General features: G+C 41.6%; 1 protein-coding gene across 2 annotated transcripts in view; it reads left to right on the forward strand.

The window, feature by feature from the left end:
- The window catches only part of LOC143287525 (cytochrome b-c1 complex subunit 2, mitochondrial-like), a 34,055-nt gene extending 30,335 nt beyond the window's left edge, over positions 1–3,720 (forward strand). Inside the window, exons 13-14 of one of the 2 annotated variants that reach the window (XM_076595581.1) lie at positions 305–385; positions 2,832–3,720. In XM_076595581.1, the coding sequence (XP_076451696.1) occupies positions 305–385; positions 2,832–2,837 (87 nt within the window). In that variant the 3' untranslated portion in view covers positions 2,838–3,720. Of the gene's footprint in view, positions 1–304; positions 955–2,831 lie in introns of those variants that run through there. The other variant, XM_076595574.1, reaches the window with a different exon arrangement.
- The last annotated feature ends 20,452 nt before the right edge of the window (positions 3,721–24,172 follow it).

The raw sequence follows: 24,172 nt of genomic DNA on the forward strand, positions 1-24,172 counted from the left end.
ATGGGTAGATGGTTAGGCTGATGGATTTATTGCTTTATCTGATAAATTGATTCAGAAAAGAAATATTTTCCATATGCATTAAGTCATTACTGGATTTTCCCCCTATTGTTTGTGGGCAGCAATTCCCCCGTTCACTTGCATACAACATGGTTTGTTTATAAATAAGGTTGTCATACTTAAGGTTGTCTGCTTGATATTTGGATCTGATCTTTTTTGTTTTGTTTTGCATGATAATGTGCATCTCTTTTAGACATGAAAAAGCAGTGAGGCAACAAGCTTACATCCACTCACCTCTGTGTTGCAGCTGGCCAAAAAGCTTGCAGACAGGACGCCAACAATGGCTGCTATGGGCAACCTGTCGTACACCCCCTACATTGACAAACTTGTATGTTAATCAGCTTCACCATTCTGCATTCATTTGAAGACAATGATTGGGTGATAATCAGTGTTCCATGCTGTGAGTCATCGGTGAGACCTTCTGCATGGACAACCTGTCACTCACACCAAACATTAACAATCCTGTACATCAGCCAAGTTTATCACTGTGTTTGTTTGATAACAGTGGTATGGCTTTTCAGTGGTACTGTCAGCCTGAACATGACAGCTTCTCATACTCCCTACCCTGACAGTGTTTTATGTCCACCACCCTTTTCACTGTATTTATCAGATGACGTTTGATGGCCAGCCAACTGAAACAGCCTCCCATTTAATGTTAGAAACTCCATTTCCATACTCTCTTTGAAATCTTATCTGAAAAGTCATCTATTTAAGCAGAATTGATACCTTATCCACCACCGTTAGAAACTGCGCCCTATCCATGCTCTGCGTGTGTGTACATATGCATTTGTATGCATAGATATGCATGTGTGTGTGTGTGTGTGTGTGTGTGTGTGTTTGTTCGTGTTCGTTCGTTCTTTAGTTTAACGTCTTTTCACTGTAAGTGATATTAGATGAGGGAAGGAAAAAAAATCGAGGGGTGGGGGGGTGGGGGGGGGGGGGGGGGGGGGGGAATTACTGTGTACGCATACGAGTAAGTGAAAGTGTGTGTGTGTGTGTGTGTGTGTGTGTGAAAATTACTGATTTAAGTTTTGTTTAAAAAATAAACAAAAAACCAACAAAAAACATATTTCTAATGAAAAACTAACAACTATAACAGCGAACCAACTGGACTATTTAACAAGGAGTTGAAAAAGTCATACATTAGCAATGGACTGCTGAAGATCGTCAACACTGAAGATGATTTCAGTTCAGGGATTTGAGACTTTAACATATCGCAAGTTGGTATATGATCGGCTGTTATGTGAGCATCACAGATGCAAGAAACATTACTGACATATTTTGTCCTAAAACAATTCATTTTCCATCTGCAGATTAGAGAAATGATTTGCCTCTTATGAAAATCATTATGGTAATGTTTTCCCATGAAACCATACATTTTCTGTATGTTCTTATGTAACTCCGAGTTACCGGTGTGTTTTTCTTCAAACTGAAATTTTGACCATTGGACTTTTTCTACCATGGTGTAACATTCCTGTAGTGAAAGCGAAATATTTAAATCTAACTCCTTCGTGGAGCTTCTAGCTCCTTTTTTAGCCAAAATGTCAACTTTTTCATTATAGTAAAAACCGCAGTGAGAAGGAATCCAGCAAAAGGTTATGTGGGAGCCTCTTAGTAAGAGTTCGTGAATCAAATGGTTAATTTCAATAATGAGTTCATACCTAACCGTTTCTTTTTTAAGTTCAATAGCGTGAAGAACTGATTTAGAATCAACACAAAATAGAATCTGAAATATAGTGTGTGTGTGTGTGTGTGTGTGTGTGTGTTGAACAAGTTGTGTCATGATGTCTGTTCGAACTTTGTATAAACTAAATTATTTTTATTATTTCACCATTAATTGTCATTGAGTTTTTATACAGGTAACAAGCTTTGAGCTCTGTTTGGGAAAAAGTGTTGAATAAGTGTTCCTTGTTATTATCATTATTATTGTTATTATTATTATCATAACAAAAGGTGGTCCTTGGTGTGGGTCATCAGTGACACTGTCAGGATGGACAACCTGTCACACCCCCCTGCATTGACATTCTTATTTATTGTAAACCAAGTTTATCATTCTGTGTTCATTTGATAACAAAACTGTATCCATTTTTGATATTGATAGGATTTTGAACATCAGGGTTGTGACAGAACTGAGCCTGTGCATTGCGTTCTTTGTAGGTCAGTGGACTGCTTGTGCTATATGGACAATAAAACTGTTCTCAGTGATTAGGAGAACAATGAATACTTGTAACATCCTCCTCTTTTGTTGTTGTTGTGGTTGATTTTATCCAGAATGATTTTTTGTTTCATAATTCAAAGGAAAAATTTGCAATTGAGGTGGTAGGAAAGTGCGTGGGTGGTATGGTGGTGGGAGATTTTGTGACTGTGTCCATGTGTACATGTGTTGAAGTGGATGGGGAACCAGAATGTTTGACTGTATTCAGAAAGATGGAACAAAAAGATGGACTGTGAACATGTCAGGTTGGGTGTCAGAGATGACAGTGCGGGAAAAATGGACCCAGTCACCTTATAGTCATCAATGTGGAGTACCACTGGCCACATGTTTATACAGAAGCATGCCTGTTCCTCAAGAAGACTACCTCAGCATCCTGTTGTTCACAGTCTGGAACAAACAGGACACATACTTACCATACTTACCAGCAGTTTATTTTCAGTCTGTGTAGTCAAAGAAGAATATGCCATGTTCATTCACATAATTTGTTGTTGTTTCATTCACAGAAGTGCTATGGCAGACACAGTCTCTACTATTCTCCACTGATTAATATTTTGTTTAGGTCTGATGCCAGACGAACATGACTATCCTGCTTCTGAAGCACACAGCTGTTAAAGAAAGGATGCACTCACATGAAGCCCAACCAGACACAGTCAACGGCAGTGAAAATTCAGCTTTTTTGTTGTTAACCTTGGTGTCAAACTCTCGGGCTTGGGAATGCATGGATGACACTGCAGGTGTTGCTTCTGTCCCATGTTGTCCTGGACTACAGACCTGTTGTGGACAGAGACAGTCATGTAGCTGTTTATTATTACTCACTGTCACAGTGAAGGAGGCAAATAACTTCTTTGGAAAAGTTGATTGTTATTAAAAATCTTTCTAAAATTTTCTGAAAAAAAAAGCATTCACATAGATGTCATATGTGTAAGCCATATTGTCGCATGTGAGATTTTTAATAATTGAAAGGAAGAAAAGAAAGAGGAAAAATAAAAAATGAAAAAGAGTAGATAAAGGAAATCATGCATACACACATTCACATACATATGATAAAGATAATAAAAGGGGAGAGAGAGAAAAAAAGGGGTGAGGAGTTAGAAAATTATTTCAGAAAGTTAATTCTTTGACTCAACCATGGACTTTGTGTGTGCATCATTAAAATGAACAGACTTTACTTCAGGGGCTTGTGAAAGACAGGACCATTTCATTTTGACTGGCATGAAGGAAAGTTTTGATTGACATGAAGGAAATGGCCTTGTTTGTATTTGGATGGATGGGTCATCTGAACAGTTGACTGTACCAGGCTTGACTTTGTCAAAATGCAACTCTAAACTGACATTGAAAGGAGTTTACTTGTTGACTTGTGTATCACTGTTGTTTGAAAACGTTCTTTTGTTCATTAGTGAATTTTCAAAATTTGATGAAAATGTTTGTGATTTTACTGTTTGCTTTTGTTTTAATAAAGGTATTTTAAACAAGTTTGTGATTGCAATGTGATGGAGTGGCACTGAAGAAGAGACAAAAGGATTCACTGGAGAAACAACATAAAGAACACTTTATTATCTCTATGCTGATAAAATGGTGATATAAAAAAGCATTTAATTCACAGTACAATACAAGGTTTCATCATTCAATGAACAAAGTCATACACAGCACAAGCTTCCACGGTACTTTCCATTTATCCCCCTTGTCACATGTCACATCGCCCATCACTGGTGGTCTATTGTCTCGTTCATCATTTATCAGATGGATTCCCCCGTCTCTTCGACAAAGGCGGCAGTACGTTGCAGGTCCTCCAGCCCTCTGTAGAGCTTCCGGGCCGCTGGGATTGGGTCGGGCCAGGTTTTCTCTTGGGGTGCTTGGTGGAGTGGGCAGGACTGCAGCAGATGTTCTGTTGTCTGGCTGCCTGTTCTGCAGGGGCACTGCTCTGTGTCGCCGATATGGAGTTTTGTGTATAGGAGGTGTTTCAGGTGGTTGTGGCCTGTCCCGAGCCTGAAAATGGCTACCTGCTCTTGATGAGTCAGCAGGTAGTACGGGTCTGCTCTGTTCTGGCATGGATGCTGCTGCTTCCACTTGTTCTGCAGCTTGGATGATGGTCCTGGATTCAGAGTAGTTGGTAGACCTGTCTATCTGCTCTTTCATAGTGCCTTCCTTTGCCAGGGAGTCAGCAGTCTCATTGCCAAGCACGTTGCAGTGGGAGGAAATCCACTGCAGGGTGACTGTGTGACTTGTGCAGAGGGAGGTGAGAGAGGAGGACAGATCGTTGAGTTCTGGATCTCTGTTGGACCAAAGGGCCTGAGAGATGGACAGGGTGTTGGTCAGGAAGACAACGTTGTGGTTGGCGTAGGGGCTGACCTTGATGTGGGCTGCTGCTGTTTTCAAGGCTTCTGCTTTGGCTCTGCAATTGGTGGAGTACAGGCCGGTAGCGACGCAGATCTTTTCTTCTCTGCCTCCTGGATACTGAACATAGACTCCTGCCCATCTGTTCTGAATGGCATCTGTCGCAGAGCTGTCGGTGTAGACATGAGTCCAGAACTCTTTGGGGAACTGGGTGTGGAGGTGTTCAAGGGTGGGGGACTTTCTTTCAGGGCCGCTTTGGGAATCTTTGGGGCCAACACCAGGGATGCTGCACTGGATGAGGGGAGGGGTTCCTTCACTCCAGGCAGGAACGGCAAGACACTGGGGTATCACTTTGGGGGCATGGTCAAGGATATCCTGATGTTGCCGTTCTAGGATCCTGCTCTGGTGTATGAAGCTCCCTCTCTTCAGCCGTCCCTTTGTTGGCTGGGACAGTCTGTCCTTCATGGGGTGGCCTTGCAACCTCTTGAACTTGGCAGCCTGGGTCAGGAGTTTGGTGTCTCTGCAGTCCTCAAGGGGCTGGAGTTTTGTGATGGTTTCAAGCTCCTGAATTGGCGTAGACCTCATGGCCCCTGTGATGATACGGGTAGCTTGATTCTGAATCTTGCTGATCCGTTCAAAGTGCCCCATGCAGCCATGCCATACTCCAGCACTGGCCTGACTCTACCAGTGTACAGCCTCCTGAGGGTCGTGTTGTCTGCGCCCCATGCTGTTCCTGCCAGCTTCTTCATGAGGTCAAGTTGTACTTTTGCTCTTGATTTTGCTTTCTCTACTTGCATCTTCCATGTCAGGCGTTTGTCAAAAGTGACTCCCAGGTACGTGGGGTTGTTCTCAGCAAGCAGATTTTGTCCATTGATGCGCAGGTTGGCCTTCTGTTCTTTGGGTGAGAGGCTGAAAACAGTGTATCTGGTCTTTTTGGCATTAATTGTCACCAGCCACTGTTTTGTCCAGCTTTTGAGAACATTCAGCATCTGCTGTAGTCTGTAGTTGGCAGTTGTGAGGTGTTCTTCCGAGCACCATAGGACAAGGTCGTCTGCATAGATGGCTCCCTGCACTTTCCGTGGCATATCTTTGACGATGTCGTTCATGAAGACGAATAGTGTAGGGCTGAGGACACCTCCCTGAGGAACTCCTCTCAGTATCTTCTTCCGACTGTATGCTCCATTGATATGGACCTTCCTATTGTTCAGGTACTGCGAGATCCACTGGTACATACAGCCAGTCACACCACTCTTCTGGAGCTTCCTCCAGAGGCCATCCTTCCAGACTTTGTCGTATGCTTTTTCCATGTCTATCCACACCATCAGTATATGCTGTTTGTCCTGGAAGCCATCCTCGATCTTCTGGGCTATGTAGGTCACTTGGTCCTCAGTGGAATGATGTTGGCGGAAGCCTGCCTGCTCTGGAGTGATGATGTTCTTCTCCAGGTGCCAAACTGGTGGTCTAATAATTCCCTCGATTGCAAGGACTGGTGACATACCGTTAAACAGACTGGCTTCTGCCTCGAGAACACATGGCATTGATGACAACAGGATACGGAAGAAGAACCGTGACAAAGCAACCTTTCCCTTACAGCTGCTGCAGGCAGGCCTGCCTGTATTGTTATGGCCATTTTGTGACACTGAAAGCTCTCCCCTGAGAGAAATGGATACAAGTGTGTATGCAACACATGACAAAACAATATAACACAATATCATTCAGGCACTCAGGATACGATTAACACATGATGCGACATTCACACAACAGGGCATGACAGGAAATTAGTACAATTCAGTATATGGCCGCACACATACACATCCAACCGAATGCATGCACGCACACGCACACACACACACACACATGCACACATGTATAGAATTCGTTTAAATGCCTTTCGTACAAAACTTTCTAAACATATAAAATGTATATGCGGTAAGCAAATAACTGTAAGCCATCTACTCATTCATTGTCCGAGCATAAGACCGTTAATTCCAAAAGATGTAGTTGATAACTTTTCTTCCAATATTTCATTAGCCACTGAAAAGATTTTGAATGATTAATTCATGGCTTAGAATGTTTTCAGAAATTCTAAACTCCAGTCCAGTTGGTATCCTCCTGTGATGTATTATAATTAATGTTGCTGTTTATATTTACATTGTTGTAGGTTAATACTTGTTGATATGCATATACATATTCTCCCTCCCATGACATCTCATTCAATACACACCACAATCTCTTTAGACTTTTTCTTATAATAATATACCTTTCCTCTGATACATAACATGAACACTTTTTTTTTACACTAATATTCACATGCACTCCCTTTCCTTTATCCACTAATCCGCTACTTGACTCCTTTCCGTCTAAAAACACTTATAGTGGATAGACGTTAAACTGAAGATAAAACATGCACACCCACCCATCACTCAAACATATACATGCACGCACACACACGTTCAACTGCCACCTCCCCTAGCCCCTCTACACAGCAAGCCCCCACCCCCCCCCACCCCCACACCACAATCACCCTCCACCATCCCCCAAACATCCATTTGCTTCTGCTGTATAGTTCGTGTGGGGGAAAAAAGAGTGGCGATAACAGAGCAGATCAAAACCACAAAGAGCGTGGACCAAAGTCATACAGAGAGTAGATCAAAATCATAAAGAGAAAGGTATAAATCAATTCCCAAAGATACACTGATATTCGCAAGTGCCCTCTGAAAAATGACCAACTTCCAAGAAACTTTGATGTTCGCTGAGCATCAGTATCAGACCATCGTGCTGACAGACTGGTGGACTGTAAGGGGACTAGGCTAGGTGCAATGATGTTTGTTGGATGGTACACACGCATGGACCAGCAATGATGTTTGTATGATGATTCTTGCATGTGGACCCGCATAAATGTTTAGAGGATGATACAAGCACATGGATCAACAATGAAGTTTATATGATGATACAAGCAAAAGGACACAAACACATGCACACACAGACACATATAAACAAAGAGATATACACATGCATACTGCATGGACACGCAGGCACATGTATACACGGAAACACATAGGCTGCACACGGACACACACACACGCACACACACACACACGCACACTCACAAAGACACACAGACACACATCCTCTAACGTCATAATTAGTAAAAACTCGTGCATGAAATCTACCAACAACAACAGACACACCCAGAAGTGTGTACTTCCGTGATTAACACACACCCACACCCCACAAAGCAAGGATTTTAACAGCAGATCAAAGACTTGGTAATGTAGGTAGGGGTCTATATGAAAAAGAAATCTACAATAGCCGGGATAGTTTGATGGTGTAGAGACGCTTTAAAAACAATCAGCAGATCAACCGTCTTTGATGGTGTAGCAACGCATTAAAAACAATCAGCAGATCAACCATCTGTATCAAATGGCGATGTTGAACAGACTAAAAGTAAAACACCCGATGAACGGCCTGGGAGATCAATTGCCAGATAACGTTTCGTTTGAAAGCAATGGTTTAAATGTTGAATCATCAGGCTAGTTCTGCGTATAAATAGAGAACAACTCGGTAATGCACAACACTTCGGTTTTTGCACTGGTTTTAGTTTACCACAGCCTCTACAAGAGTTCCACAGATCTGATCCTGACAGCGTATAGAAAATCCAGACCGCTCAGGTAAGACAATTAATTAGTTGTGTGTCCACAATAAGGAAATTATACACAGGAACCCAAAAGTGGAGGCAAATACTACTTAAACAATGTCCAGAAATAATTAACTTAAACTGTTACGGAGCCAAAAGATTTATCAAAAGTAAATGTAATCACTTCTGGAAAGATGTATTCGTAGCATTTGATCAATTCAACAACCACGTAAAATTACAAAACTACAAAGAACTTGTATCAGAACCTATATTTTATAATGACAAATTTAAAGTAGGTAACGTTGATTTTTGTTTCAATGACTGGGCAAAAAAGAATGTGTATTTAGTAAAAGATGTATTAAGTGAAGACGGAGGCTTTCTGAGCCATGAACAATTCTGTAAAAAAATGGAACATAAGGGTTAACTACTTACACTATCAAAGTTGTACACAAGCAATAAAGCAATACATTAAAAAGGAAAGGATAGTAATAATCAACAACGAAAGTAACCAGAACACAAAAGCATTAGACATGATATGTAGAGTTACAAAAGGATCAAGAACATATAATATTTTGTTTGAAAAAATAGAAATATATGACATAAAACCTTTTGTTAATTGGGAGAGAAAACTGGATGTTGTAATAGATTGGAAAACTGCTTTAGAGTTAATTAAGAAGACGAAAGAAATCAAACTAAAATGGTTCCAAATCCGAATTTGCTTTAGAATTCTAGTCACAAATAGTATTCTTAGAAGAATGGGATTGACAGAAAGTGAAAAATGCAACTTTTGCAATATTGAAAAAGATACTATACATCATTATCTGTGGGAATGCAACTATACACAGTCTTACTGGTTAGAACTGGAAACATTATTGAAAGATAAGTGCCAAGTGTGTGAGAGATTATCCTTTAATACTGAACTTGTTTTGTTTGGAACTGACGACAAAACGAAAACAGACGAAGTACTCAACCTGATTATATTATGGGCTAAATTTTTTATATACAAAAGCAGAATCAATAAAATCAGACCAACAATATCAGCTTTCGTGAAGGAAGTACAGTACAACTACCGCATTGAAAAATATGTCCAGAATGGAAATGCGCGAAAACAAATTTGAACAGAAGTGGTTCCCGTACATGGGAATAATAAACGATTTAAATGATTAGTCTAGTATGGTACATCGGAATATATAAGAATGGTTAAAGAAACTAGTTTTTTTGCTGTCAGTATCATTGCTGTCTTATTTCTACTTTATTGTATTTTATTTTATATACAACACTGCCAACCACACGTACAGACATACCGGCGACAGGCGAATTTCTACAACACCATATGCTAAATCTCAATTGCCATTTATGTATCTGTGTTGAATTGAAATATCAAATGCTTTGGTGCCATTAAGCCAACATTCAAGTGTTTGTGTGTAGCCCATTTCGTTTGGCAATGTCTGTGTGTGTGAATGTGCGCGCGAGAGTGTGCGAGAGCGAGCGTTTTGTGCATATGTGAGTATTGGGCAGGAGGGGGAATGGGGGGGGGGGGGGGGGGGGGGGGGGGGGGGGGGGGGGTGTATGCGTGTTTGTGTCTGGCTGTTTGCTACTCTGTGTATGTAAGAGAGAAAGAGAATAACATAATGATCGGACAGATGGCTAGCTTAGAATATACACAATATTATGTAACAGGTTTTGATGTTTTGATAATAATAATAATTGATAATACTGTTGTTTTTTCTTCATGATTATGTTTGTACATTCTAAGAACCTTTACTAAACCGAATTATTCTCGGTGTTCCCTCGATGTCTCAGAAGGAGATTATGTTGCTAGTTTTGTGGTATATTGACCGAGGGGTTATACGTTAAAGAGTGTGTGTGTGTGAGGGCCTCACTGTGTGTGTGTGTTTGTTGGGATTGGGGAGATGCAAAAACAAAAAAACCAAAAACCTTGCAGTTGGATGAATGATATAACTTCAGTGAAGCGAGGGTCAGTGTTTATGTGTTTTCCTTGAAGCAGATTCTACGGTGTAATGCTTCATTGTTTTTGTTGGAATCAAACAATGTATTCTGTTATATTGTTTACCCAAATGTGAAATCTGATTACATGTTTCTTGACAAATATAACGTTCTCTGCAAGGGAAAAAAGAAGAAGAAGAAGAAGAAGAAGAAAAAAAAAGAAGTTGTGTGTCCACTGATTTCATTTGTTGTTGTTGCTTGTATTGAAGAATGCGCGAATACACTAAGCTTATTATGTGCATTTAAGAGCTTCCCCGTTTGTTTGTTCAAGCTATTATCAATAAAGGGATTGGTAAGCATGTAGCGTACCTACAAAGTTTTTTTAAATTTTTTAACAGAATGTCAGATAATAAAAAAACCCACCAAAATACAAAAAACAAACAAGAAAAGAAGAAGAAGATTAAAAAAAAAAAAAGAAAAAAAGAAGAAAAAAAGAAGAAGAAAAGATAAGGAAAATAGAAGACATCGAAACACACCCTAACCCTTCCGAAAAAAGAAAGGAATAGAACCAAACCAAAGATAAGCCATACAACCACCACCACCAAAACCACCACCACCACGACTACTACGACTACTACTACAACGAAATAAAACAAAGAAGAGAAACAACCAACCAACACACAACAAACTTAGTACAGTTCCCTTCTGTTTTTCTCTCCACCTTTCCAAGTTGTTCCAGTCAAGGGCTTAAGAAGACAGTGGGTTAATTCCTGGCGCTACCACTTGACCCGTATGGTTGTGTTGAATATAACTTTGCTTCACTGATTTGTGCATTACCATTCTTTTCATGATCTTTTCTTTTCTTTCAGGAAACCAGGGACAAATTAGTCAGTTCAACCAAGATGCAGGTAAGAGTTTCCCAATCTCTAAGAAAAGTTCTGTGCTGCTGTTGTGATCATTGCCTTCAAATGTGCTGCTTTTTGTGATTATATTAGTTAACAAATTTCTCTCTCTCTCTCTCTCTCTCCGTATGTGTACGTGTAAGCGCATGTGTGTGTGTGTGTGTGTGTGTGTGTGTGTGTGTGTTTCTGTCATTCATTCTTCACGCTTGAATTAAGTTTGTGCGTGTGTCTGTGTGTGTGTCTGTGTGTCTGTGGTTGTATGTCTGTCTCTTTGACTTTGTTAATAAGATCGTTATGTAGGCTATTCTCTCGAGGAGATTATATGTATGTATGTATGTATGAATATATGTATATGTATGTGTATAGTATATGCATACCTATATACCACTAGGATATTCACTGTTATCAAATCTCCAAATCAACCCACCCCCACTCTTTGTATTCTTCCTAAGCCCTTCACCGTCCTCCTAGATTTTATTTGCTCTTTGAACTTGCTGTGTAATAAAGTTTGAATTCACATGTCATATGCTGATTCATTTGGAGTTCAAAATTCGACCAACCTGATCAAACTGACAAACAATCCATCAGCACTGACTGTATGAAGTAGGAAACGAATGATGGGCGCCTACTGGCAGCTGTCAGTCTGCCCCACCCGGATAGGCAGCCAGTTGTGCAAATGACTGTAGAGCACCTTCAGCTTGGTCTCTGACCGACGACAGCCGCGATAAAAGTATCAATAATTACAACCATTATTAATTTACATATTTTATTCTCCATTTCAGAACTCTTCCGCACTCTTCTCCTTCTTCCTTCTGCTTGCGGTGACGACAGCAGCCTACGTCAGAGACAGCCCTGACCGTTCAGCACGTGCAGCTCTTGCGCGCCGTCAGCTCGACGGGCAATGTGTCTGCTATCCCGTAAATTGTGAAAAACTTTGCTTTAAATACGACAGCTCTGGCGGTATGGTGAGCTGCAATGCTGGGGAAGCCAACTGCCATTGCTTTTATAACTGCCAAACACTCTGCGTAGAATATGATGACAACGGGGTTCCATCCTTTGTCGATGAATGCGACTAATCATCGCGACTATATAGAAAACTTAATCCATTGACGAATATGCTCGTCAGTGAAGGAGTGTCACCTGAGACGTACTGAGCTTACAGGTCAGGGTGCCCTCTTTATTTGCATTACTTTTGTTGAGCAAAAGCAACACTTGAGAGTGGACAAAAAAAATTGATTACTGCTTTTAGAACTCATGCGATACTGATCTCATGTCACCAAGGCAATCAATGGATTAAAGTCTTGTCTGGTCAAGTCATACGGAATCAGTTGAAAGCCTTCTCTCAAATTATCTAGTGCAGGATTCGGAATCTTTGTACTTTGAGGAATATTGATTTCAAATTAATGGGCATTTTTTTGGATTAAAGATTCAAATATGCATTATACTTGATGTAGTTTTCTTTTTTGAACATTATCGACATCATCATCTTCGTCATCCTCATCATCTCTCTCTTTCTCTATTATGTGGAGATACAAATGTGTGATGATTCATAGATGTGGGAATTCACACCTGTTTGAACAGATAACTGTAGGAATCAGCTTTATGAATACAATGACTTGGCAATACACAACCGTGGGAATACAATGACGTTGTAATACACAGCTGTGGGAATACATTGATGTGGTAATACACAGCTGTGGGAATACAATGACGTGGTGAATACAATAACATGGTAATACCCAACTGTGGGAATTTACTGACTGGGAATACACAACTGTGGAAATTCAGTGACGTAGTAATACACAATTGTGGAAATACAATGGATTGGTAGTACACAGATGTGGGAATACAATGGCGTGGTAATACACAGCTGTTGGAATATAATGACGTGGTAATGCACAGCTATGAGAATACAATGACTTTGTAATACCTCGCAGTGGGAATACAATGACGTGGTAATACACAACTGTTGGAATATAATGACTTGGTAAAACACAACTGTGGGAATATAATGGCATGAGAATACACAGATGTAGGAGTACAATGACTTGGTAATACACACCCGTGGCAATATGATGGCTTGGAAATACACAGATGTGGGAGTACAATGACTTGGTAACAGAACAGAATGGAATAGAATAGAATAGAATAGAATATGTCTTTATTACTAAGTGTACCGGGGTCACATGGAATATGGGGGATGGGAGGGGGGGGGGGGGGGGGGGGGGGGTAGTGGGGGGGGGGATAGTACGTAAAAAGATACGAACATAAATCGAAAATCATACACAAACACAGATACAGTAGACATTAGGATACATACAAGTGCATATCAATATAAAAGCTTGTGCATACTCACACATGCACGCACTGTACATACACACACACACACACATGCACGCACACACACACACACAAACTCTCTCTCTCTCTCTCTCTCTCTCTCTCTCTCTCTCTCTCTCTCTCTCTCTCTCTCTCTCTCTCACACACACACACGTTTGAACAGAAGCTGCATATTACATGAAGATGGGGCTGATGACTAGATCTTCAGGTAGATGGTTGTTGGTTGCACAATTTTATTTATCATACTGGATTTGTTCGAGAGACAGGGCATTGACTGCTTTGTGGAAAAAGCTATTGGCGAAGCGATTGATTTTCGTCCTTATACTTCTGTACCGTCGACCAGAGGGAAGCATCTCGAAAATCCCAAAAGCTGGATGTGATTCGTCCTGGCTGATTGATTTTGCTTTTTTTAAGTAGCCGCTTATATGTCTTCTAGAGAAGGTAGATCAGCCCCGGTAATCTTGGTGACAGTTTTTACGATTCTGTTAAGGGCTGCAACTTCTGCCTTGGAAATGTTTCCGTACCAAACAGTGATAGCGAAGGTCAGCACGCTTTCAATGACTGCTCGGTAGAAATAAACCATGATTTCTTTTTTAATTCTCAGCACGCTTTCAATGACTGCTCGGTAGAAATCAACCATGATTTCTTTTTTAATTCGGAACTTTTTGAGGCGCCGAAGAAAGTACAGGCGCTGTTGTGCTTTCTTAACATTTTTTTTCACGTATTTTCTCCCATTTCAAATCGCTGGAAATGATCAGTCCGAGAAATTTAAAGTCGCTGATGATCTCTACTTGCTTGTCTTTAATGACAAGTGGTAAGGGGTCAGATCTGGTCTTCCTGAAATCTATAATTAATTCTTTGGTTTTTGATACGTTGAGTTATAAGTTGTTTTGACCACACCAGCTGACAAGTTCCAGTACTTCTTCCCTATAGTTTGACTCATCACTGTTCGTAATCAGCCCTTCTAGAGTAGTATCGTCGGCAGACTTGACCATGGTGTTACATTCATTTTGAGTTGCACAGTCATATGTGAATAGTGAGTACAATAGTGGGGATAGAACACATCCCTGTGGGGTGCCTATGTTGAGAATGCATGTGGAGGAAGTGAGGTCACCAACTTTAACAACTAGCGATCTGTATCTTAAAAAATTAGGATCCATGCACACATTGATTCAGGCAGCGAGAGGTCTTTCAGTTTAAAATATATTTTTGATGGCACTATTGTGTTGAACACAGAGCTGTAGTCAATGAAAAGGATCCTGGCATAGCTGTTAGGATTTTCGAGATGTCTGAGGACGTGGTAGAGACCTATGCTAATGGCATCTTCAACTGATCTGTTAGCTCTATAGGCGAACTGAAAGGGATCAAGAGATGGAGGAATACAGGTTTTTAGGAATTGTAGAATCAAGCGTTCAAATGTTTTCATTACGACTGATTTTAAGGCTACGGGACGATAATCATTAAGACAACTAGGCTGTGCTCTTTTTGGAACAGGAATGATTGTTGATTTCTTAAAGCAGTGTGGCACCACACATGACTGAAGGGACATGTTAAATTTGTCAGTGAAGACACTGGATAGTTGGACTGCACACTTCCTCAAAAGGCCTGGTGAGATGTCGTCAGGGCCAGCGGCTTTTCTCATTTTCAGACGACTGAAGTGGCGTCTGACTTCATTCTCTTGGACTATGAAAGGGGGAGTGGGGGTGATTTTGGGTGCAGCCACGTCAGAAGTAGACAATGGTTTGTCGAATCTGGAGTAGAATGTGTTGAGTTTGTCTGGAAGAGTTCTGTCAGTGCTGTCGACTGTCTGTAGGGTCATTTTATAATCAGTGATGTTCTGCAGTCCGGTCCATACATTCCTAGAGTTGTTTGCAGACAGGTTTTCTTCTATTTTTTCCGATATAAAAACTTTGCCTTCTTAATGCATTTTTCAACACTTCTTTTTGCCTTATTGTGGACTATTCTATCATCAGTTTCGCGAAAAGCTCTCTCTTTTTCCTTTAGTTTTTGCCAAACAGCTCCGTTACATCAAAGTTTGTCGTTTGAAAATACTTTGATATTTTTTGATCGAATGCACACACTTTCACAGAATGAAATATTCTTACAGCTGCGTATTATCACGTCACTACTCTTACAGCTCTGTATTACCACATCATTATATATTCTCACAGCTGTGTGTTAAAAAGTCATTGTATTCCCACGTCGGTGCATTACCACGTCCTATTCCCAGAACTGTGTAATACCAAGTCACTGCATTCCCACATATGTGTATTACCGCGTCATTGTATTCCCACTGCTGTGCATTACCACGTCATTGTCCTCACACACCTGTGGGAATATAATGGCGTGGGAATACACAACTGTGGGAGGACAATGATGTGGTAATGCACAGCAGTGGGAATACCGTGTTGTTGGAACTCACAGATGAAGGAGTGCCAAGCTGTAGGAATACACAGTGGAGGGAATACGGTGATATGGGAATACACAGCTGTGGAAATACGATGATGTGGTAATGCGTAGCTATGTGGATATAGTGCTATGGGTACAGATGTGTCTGCACAAACCAGTCTTTCAGTGAACAGGCTGACGGAAACTGAAAGAAACGATCGACTCAATTTTTTTTTTGATGTTCATTTCCAGTTAATTCAGTATTCACGTAATAACACCATTTGCATAATGTTTTCTTGATAAATCTCGATTATTTCAGAATCTTTTTTAAAATCGGCGGTAAAGGGGACAACAACATCACCTCAGGCACACCGCAACTGTATCTGCACAAACCACAATAAGCTGACCGAAACTGAAATAAACGTTCGTTTCAATTCTTCTTTTATGCTCATTCCAGTTAATTCACTTCAGAATATTCATATGCAGAAAACACGTCTATGGTGTACTTAGTGTCACTGTATGTGTTCTGTCCATAATTGGTATTTCTTTTCTTTTAATTGGAAATAAGAAAAACGATGTCATGCCGTCTTCTTACCAACATAGCCTACGTTCCGCCAACTGTGAAGCGGTAATATGGTGTTTTTGGATTCCCCATCGAGCCAAAACAAAACAAACCGTTAATGAACCGGAAATACGGCTTAATTCTGAAGACTTACAATCTATTATTGGTATGATTGTGAAGATTTCTGTTCCTACTATATCAATAAAAAGTTGGCATTGGCAGACAAAATATTTTCAGAGAAAATGAATTATTTAAAGTTTATTATGGACACACACACATACGCGCGCGCACGCGCGCACGCACACAAGCACACCACGCACACACACAACTAAAAACCGGGTTATAATTTTGTGTGAACAAAGTGAGTCAAAAAGACACACGACACAAAGAAGACTCTCCAACAATTATTGTGCCGGTAATCAGGATCTAAAGTTGCATTGCTTCGTAAGCATACAAACGCCATGACTGAATAACCCAGTGAACACCAGCATTCACCACCACCACCCACCACCACAATCGTTATCTCAGTCCCCAGGGTCACGAGAGCTGCACCAAAGTCTTCTCATACCAACTCTTATCGCTCCGCCAGAACACCCCCCGGCCCCCACCACCGCCATGTGCCCACTAAATCCCCTCCCACCCAAACCCCTCCCTCCGCCGGCTCTTCCCCTCTCCCTTACGTTAACTCCCCTAGCAGCTTACCTTGCACCTGTGGACTCAATCAGGTTCATGCAGGTGACAAGATTTGGAGTCCCAGTTGACAGTCGACCCTAGCAGGGATTGTGGTCATGTTCGTCAAGACTTCTCCACACAAGTGGGGCCCAGCTAAACTCCGATACGTACGTGCCGCGAAGAAAGGAGATTTGCCGGAGACAGCCTGCGTTAAACAGCTGTGGCAATTTTCTCTCCTCAAACCTGCTTGGTTCCTGTACAAAGGAAGTTTCTTGTTCACTCTCTCTGAAGGATTGAAGCCGTCGACGAAGTGTTACAGAGGTTGGAAAAAAAAAAATCCCGTCTGGTTGGGACCTGATATAGAAAAAAAGTGCAGGGGCCTAAAAAAAGGCATTCATATATCCGAATTTCTATTATTTATCCAAAGACTCCGTTTTAAGGAAATGTTTTATGGGAGTAAATTACATCCTTGTGTCTTGAAATGAGTTATATGGAAGGGTTCATGGATATTGTTGGTATACTATATAATATTTTGCTTGTCTTTAGTTATCTACTCACCCTTGGTAGAAACCACAACATTACTCTTTTTCATATCGACCTTAAGTTGAAGTCTAAAAGCTGCACTTGTAGGCCTGCAGATTATTCAGCTGAGCTTAAAGTTGACTAATTTTCTTTCAGACAAGGCAATATCATTAATGATACCAAATTAGGCCATTCAACAATATCATGAGAAAGCATTGCACCATTTGGAGAGAGAGACAGAGACAGAGACAGAGAGACAGACATGCAGAGACAGAGAGAATCAGAGACAAAGATAGAAAGACATGCACACACACACACACACACACACACACACACACACACACAGCGCGTTCATTATCTCCACACATATGAAAGAGATTCAAGATTCAGAGAGAGAGAGAGAGAGCGAGAGAGCGGAAGAGAGAGAGAGAGAGAGCGGAAGAGAGAGAGAGAGAGAGAGAGAGAGAGAGGGGGGGGGGGGGAGGGGAGAATCCAGTGAATCTCTCCAGTGAATGTGCAGATGTACGAGAAGCAGAAAGCTGCTCTGTGAAAACAGTCGCAATATAATTCAAATTCCATATAAGCGTTCTGAGGCAGAAAACTTCAGAACGCAACACAAAAACATTCCTGGCGGGATCATCTTATCCATCATCTATATGAATGCGTTTTAAGAATTGCAGTGATAGCATCATTGACAATGCAGAAATCCCTCGCCAACCACACAGTGATAGCATCATTGACAATGCAGAAATCCCTCGCCAACCACATTCCTTCTCAGATTTGTGACGTATGCAAATTCATACATTCTATTTTGAGTGGAAAGTCACCAATATGTATGAACAGACTATAAATGAATCAAATCATCCAACTGTTCCCATTCACCCCTTTGCGAATTTCTCAGCCCAAAACCTGTAACTTCTATAATCATGGCTGTCTCTCGTCCCTGAGGCATACTCAATCCGTACGAAATCATCCCCCCACACCCCCTCCCACACACACTCACACACCGTCCCCACACACCTTATGAAACGTAGGTCTACGTTACTGAATCTAGAAGAAGAAGAAGCAGCAGATGAAGGAGAGAGAGAGAGAGAGAGAGAGAGAATGGGTGGCACACGGCACAACGTCTTGTTAGATGGGGCTTTGCTGAGGCATGTGGATATTGATGATAGTACCTTCCTCGTCCTTCGGGTCAGACGATGAACTGAGGTCCCGAGTGCAGCATGCACATAGCGCATGTAAAAGAATCTACGGCAACAAAAGTGTTGTCCTTTGCAAAATTATGTTAAAAAAAGAAATCACTTTGATAGTAAAACAAATACACTTGCAGACCGATAAAAGGCTGACACTGTGCTGTTGTGACGCGTTTTACATAGAAAGAGCCGCCCGAATTTCACAGAGAGACAGAGCGACACAATACAATACAAGGAATAAACTTCCTTTTGATTTCGCGAAGAGCTGAGTAGCGAGGAAGAAATATAATCCTTTAAAAAAATGTTTTACAAAATGGACAAATAAATCTCTGTCATTATCATTTTCCCTAACTACATCAAAGAATGGTCAAATCTGACACATATACAATCTATATTTTGTGGCTGAATATCTATCGCATATTTTCGTTCAACTATATTGAACATACGATACTGTGGAGTAAAATACATTTTTTGTCCATGTTGCAAATTTCAGTGCTTGGAATATGGTCACGTTATTTCTTCCAACGACATCGTTAATAATTTAGGATTAAAAATAACATATTATTTAGGATTTATTTAGCCTTACCACTTGGTTTGTGCAGAAAGAAAGAGAGAGAGAAAGTAAAAAGCTAAAAAAACTATTCACTCCCCAATCCCCAACCCCCCTCCCCCACACAAAGAAAAAACAAACAAACAAAAAGACAACAACAAAAAGCAAAACAAAAGCAAAACAAAAAAAGGAACCCAAATAAAAAATATAAGGAAAAATCCAAAAGTAAATCGATCATCATCTTCATGTTTCTTTCTTGTCTGTAACTAGAAAAAAGCGAATGTGACTTGTTTATACCATGTGTTTGGATGTTTTGGCTTTTTGTGTTGGTTTTAGTTTCGGGCAGCTCTTCTTTTGTTTGAAATTTTGTATGCGTATATGTTATTTGAGTGTAATGTTTCGATTTCCCATAAGCTCGTTAAATGAATTCCGAAAATTCCTTGCTTTGCATGCCTTTCCTTGCCTTGCCTTGACAATCAAGTCATTAACCAAGTATTTATCGAAACCCAGTTGACAAGAATCATTAAAACCAGCAAGTGCCTCAGGAAAAAAAACAAAAAAACAACAACAAACAAACACCCCCCCAAAAAAAAACAACAACAACAAAAACAAAACAACAACAACAACAAAACCCAACAAGGTGAGAAAATACTTTTTCCCAACACTCAAACCACAACCGTAGAAGGTCGCGGATCCAGTTTGTTTTTTTGGCAGGTTGGTTACAAGGGACAGCGGTGGTGCTGTGGTGGTAGGGGAAAGGAATAGGGAGTGGGGGTGAGTGGAAAGGGAAGGTATAAGGTAGTGGTTGTGGGATCTAGGGTGGAGGGGCTGTGGAGTGGAGGTGTGGAGAAAGAGATAGGTCAGGCAGGTAGGTTTAGGGTCCTCCAGGTGGGCAGGCGGACTGTGTCATTCGCTCACGATCTGTGCCCTGCTGTCTGACTCACAGACTTCAATGGAACACCTGAGCTGTATTTGTTCAGGTGAGAAGACCATCGGAAGGGTTCTTTTTCTTTCTCCTTGTGTCTCTGTCTCTGTGTCTCTGTATCGGTTTCTCTGTGCCTGTCTCTATATTATGTCCCTGTCTCTTTCTATCTTCCTCTCTCTGTGTGCAGTGTATAGTTCGCGCACAAGCGCGTGTGCGTGTCCGTGGTAAACTTTGACAAAATCATTTTCTCTGGAAATACATTGTCTGCCAACACCAAATCTGGATTAGACATTATAGAAAAAAATTATTCACAGTAATACTAATAATAGGTTGTAAGCCTTCCGGATCAAGCTATATTTCCAGATCATGAATAGTATATTTCGTTGAGACAAAAGAAATTTACATTAATTTTGGGCTCTTCCCAGTTGCCGGAATGTATTTTTGGGTTTGAAGACAGCATGATATCGTTTTTTTTGTGTTGGCAATCAAAAGAAAAGAACATATACAACACTAACTGCACCATGAACGCGTTTACTGCATATGAGTATTTTAAAGTGGATACTGAATTAATTAGAATGAAAGTTAAAAACAAATTGAATCGACGGCACCTCTTGAATTTCCAGCGGTACGCCCAAGTCTAGCGTGCTCAGGTCTGTGCAGATCTAGAGAAAACGGCTACATATTGCGGTGTGCCTGGGGCTATGGCAACGTCGCCTTTACTGCGAACTTAAAAAACAAAACCATGGTATGTAATCGCGATATATCAAAATAGCATGATTTTAAGGGTGTTATCACCCCGAATACAGTAATTTTTAGCACAAAAAAAATTCCCACATCAGGTTGAATATTAATTTTGGCTGCCGTTGGGCACATGCTCGATACTACTGCGAGTAAGTCTGACTACAACATGCTTCGTTCAATCCCGGTTCATGGCTACTTTTTTTTCTTCTCAAAAGCTTAATGATAGTACGTACTATTGCCCCTTTCTCAAATCCCTACTCCACCACTACCTTAACCTCTTCTCTACCCAATACCCTTACCCCTACTCTACCCACTACCTTAACCCCTACACTACCCATTACCTTAACCCCTACTCTACCCACTAACTTAACCCCTACACTACCCTTTACCTTAACCCCTACTCTACCCACTACCTTAACCCCTACACTACCCATTACCTTAACCCCTACTCTACCCACTAACTTAACCCCAACACTACCCATTACCTTAACCCCTGCTCTACCCACTACCTTTACCCTACTCTACCCACTACCTTAACCCCTACTCTACGCACTACCTTAACCCCTACTCTACCCCCTACCTTTACCCCTACTCTACCCACTACCTCAACCCCTACTCTACCCACTACCTTAACCCCTACTCTACGCACTACCTTAACCCAAACTCAACCCACAACCTCAACCTCTACCCACTATCTCAACCCCTACTCTACGCACTACCCTAACCCCTACTCTACGCACTACCTTTACCCCCACTATACCCACTACCTTTACCCCTACTCTACCCACTACCTCAACCCCTACTCTACGCACTACCTTAACCCAAACTCAACCCACTACCTTATCGCTACTCTACCCACTACCTCAACCCCTACTCTACCCACTACCTCAACCCCTACTCTACCCAATACCTTTACCCCTACTCTACCCACTACCTCAACCCCTTCTCTACCCATTACCTTAACCTCTTCTCTAGCCAATACATTAACCCATACACTACCCGTTACCTTAGCCCCGACTCTACCCACTACCTTTACCCTCCCTCTGCCCACTACCTTAACCCTACTCTACCCACTACCTTATCCCTAATCTACCCACTACCTTATCCCTAACCTACCACTACCTTATCCCTAATCTACCCACTACATTTAACCCGACTCTAACCATTACCTTTACCCCTACTCTACGCACTACCATAACCCTGACTCTACCCATTACGTTATCCCTACTCTACCCACTACCTTAACCCCTACTTTACCCACTACCTTAACCCCTACTCTACCCACTACCTTTACCCCCACTCTACCCAGTACCTTACCCCCACTCTACCCACTACCTTACCCCCACTCTACCCTTACTCCTACTCTGCCCACTACCTTCACCCCACTCTACCCACTACCTTTACCCCCACTATACCCACTACCTTTACCCCTACTTTACCCACTACCTTTACCCCCACTCTACCCACTACCTTACCCCCAATCTACCCTTACCCTACTCTACCAACTACCTTTACCCCACTCTACCCACTACCTTTACCCCTACTCTACCCACTACCTTTACCCCACTCTACCCACTACCTTTACCCCCACTCTACCCACTACCTTTACCCCCACTCTACCCACTACCTTTACCTCTACTCTACCCACTACCTTTACCCCGACTCTACCCACTACCTTCACCCCGACTCTACCCACTACCTTTACCTCTACTCTACCCACTACCTTTACCCCTACTCTACCCACTACCTTTACCCCCACTCTACCCACTACCTTCACCCCCACTCTACCCACTACCTTACCCCGACTCTACCCACTACCTTAACCCCGACTCTACCCACTACCTTTACCCCGACTCTACCCACTACCTTTACCTCTACTCTACCCACTACCTTTACCTCTACTCTACCCACTACCTTTACCTCTACTCTACCCACTACCTTATCCCTACTATACCCACTACCTTCACCCCCACTCTACCCACTACCTTTACCCCGACTCTACCCACTACCTTTACCTCTACTCTACCCACTACCTTTACCTCTACTCTACCCACTACCTTATCCCCACTCTACCCACTACCTTTACCCCCACTCTACCCACTACCTTTACCCCCACTCTACCCACTACCTTTACCCCCACTCTACCCACTACCTTACCCCCACTCTACCCACTACCTTAACTCCTACTCTACCCACTTCCTTAACCCCGACTCTACCCACTACCTTTCCCTACTATACCCTGACGCCAACTACCTTTAACCGCACTGTAGCCTGACTCCCACTACTTGTACCCCTGCTCTACCCTCACTCTCATTGCCTTTACCTCTACTCTATCCCGAGCCGTCCTACCTTTATCTCAACTATACCCCGTACATTTAACCCTGCTCTGACTGACTCGTGCTCAACCCACACCCGCACTTCCTTTACCCTACTCTACCCACTACCTTTACCCCTTCTCTACGCTGACAATACTACCTTTACCCCTACTCTACCCTTTACACACACAATGTCAGTCTATTACAATGACCCCTTCTTTCGGGTGTCTGTGTGCATGTACGTGTGTGTGAGCGTCTGTGGCAAACTTTAACAAATCCATCTTCTTTGGAAAAAATCTTGTTCATACAAAATTTGGCTGAAATTACGAATTTTTCCCCCCATTAATTCAAAGTGATATGCAGTTCAGGAAAGTGCGCAAAAATCACAAGGAAGCCAAGAATGTTTCCATGGTTATGTTACAATTATATGTTCAAAATATATCTTTTATCTAGCATATTGACAAAGTTATTTGCAGCAATCGTTTTTATCATTTTCATTGAAAATAATTACTTTTTTTTTCTTTCTGTTTGGTATAGAAGTTACATTGATATACACATCTTCCATCTGCAGCAAAATTCTTCCAAGCGATGGGACATCAGTCAGAAGTATTGCGCTTTTTAAACGGATGTCACTCATCTGAAACATTACAGTTTACAATATGACTCCAAGAATAGAAATGTTATTGTGTTTTGCACTCAGTGTGAAGGTCGTACACAATGTACATTCACCCAAGTGGTCGTTTTCGGAAAATAGTGTAATCAGTGAGTCTCAGTTTATGCGTCTTCACCATCAGCACGCGGATCGCGTGGATCGTTTGCTGTAACAGAGTACTGAAAGGAGGCGAAGGAGGGAAGTGATATTGTATCCGAAT

The sequence above is a fragment of the Babylonia areolata genome, chromosome 1 (genome assembly GCF_041734735.1).
Source record: "Babylonia areolata isolate BAREFJ2019XMU chromosome 1, ASM4173473v1, whole genome shotgun sequence".
NCBI classification, from domain to species: Eukaryota; Metazoa; Mollusca; class Gastropoda; order Neogastropoda; family Buccinidae; genus Babylonia; species Babylonia areolata.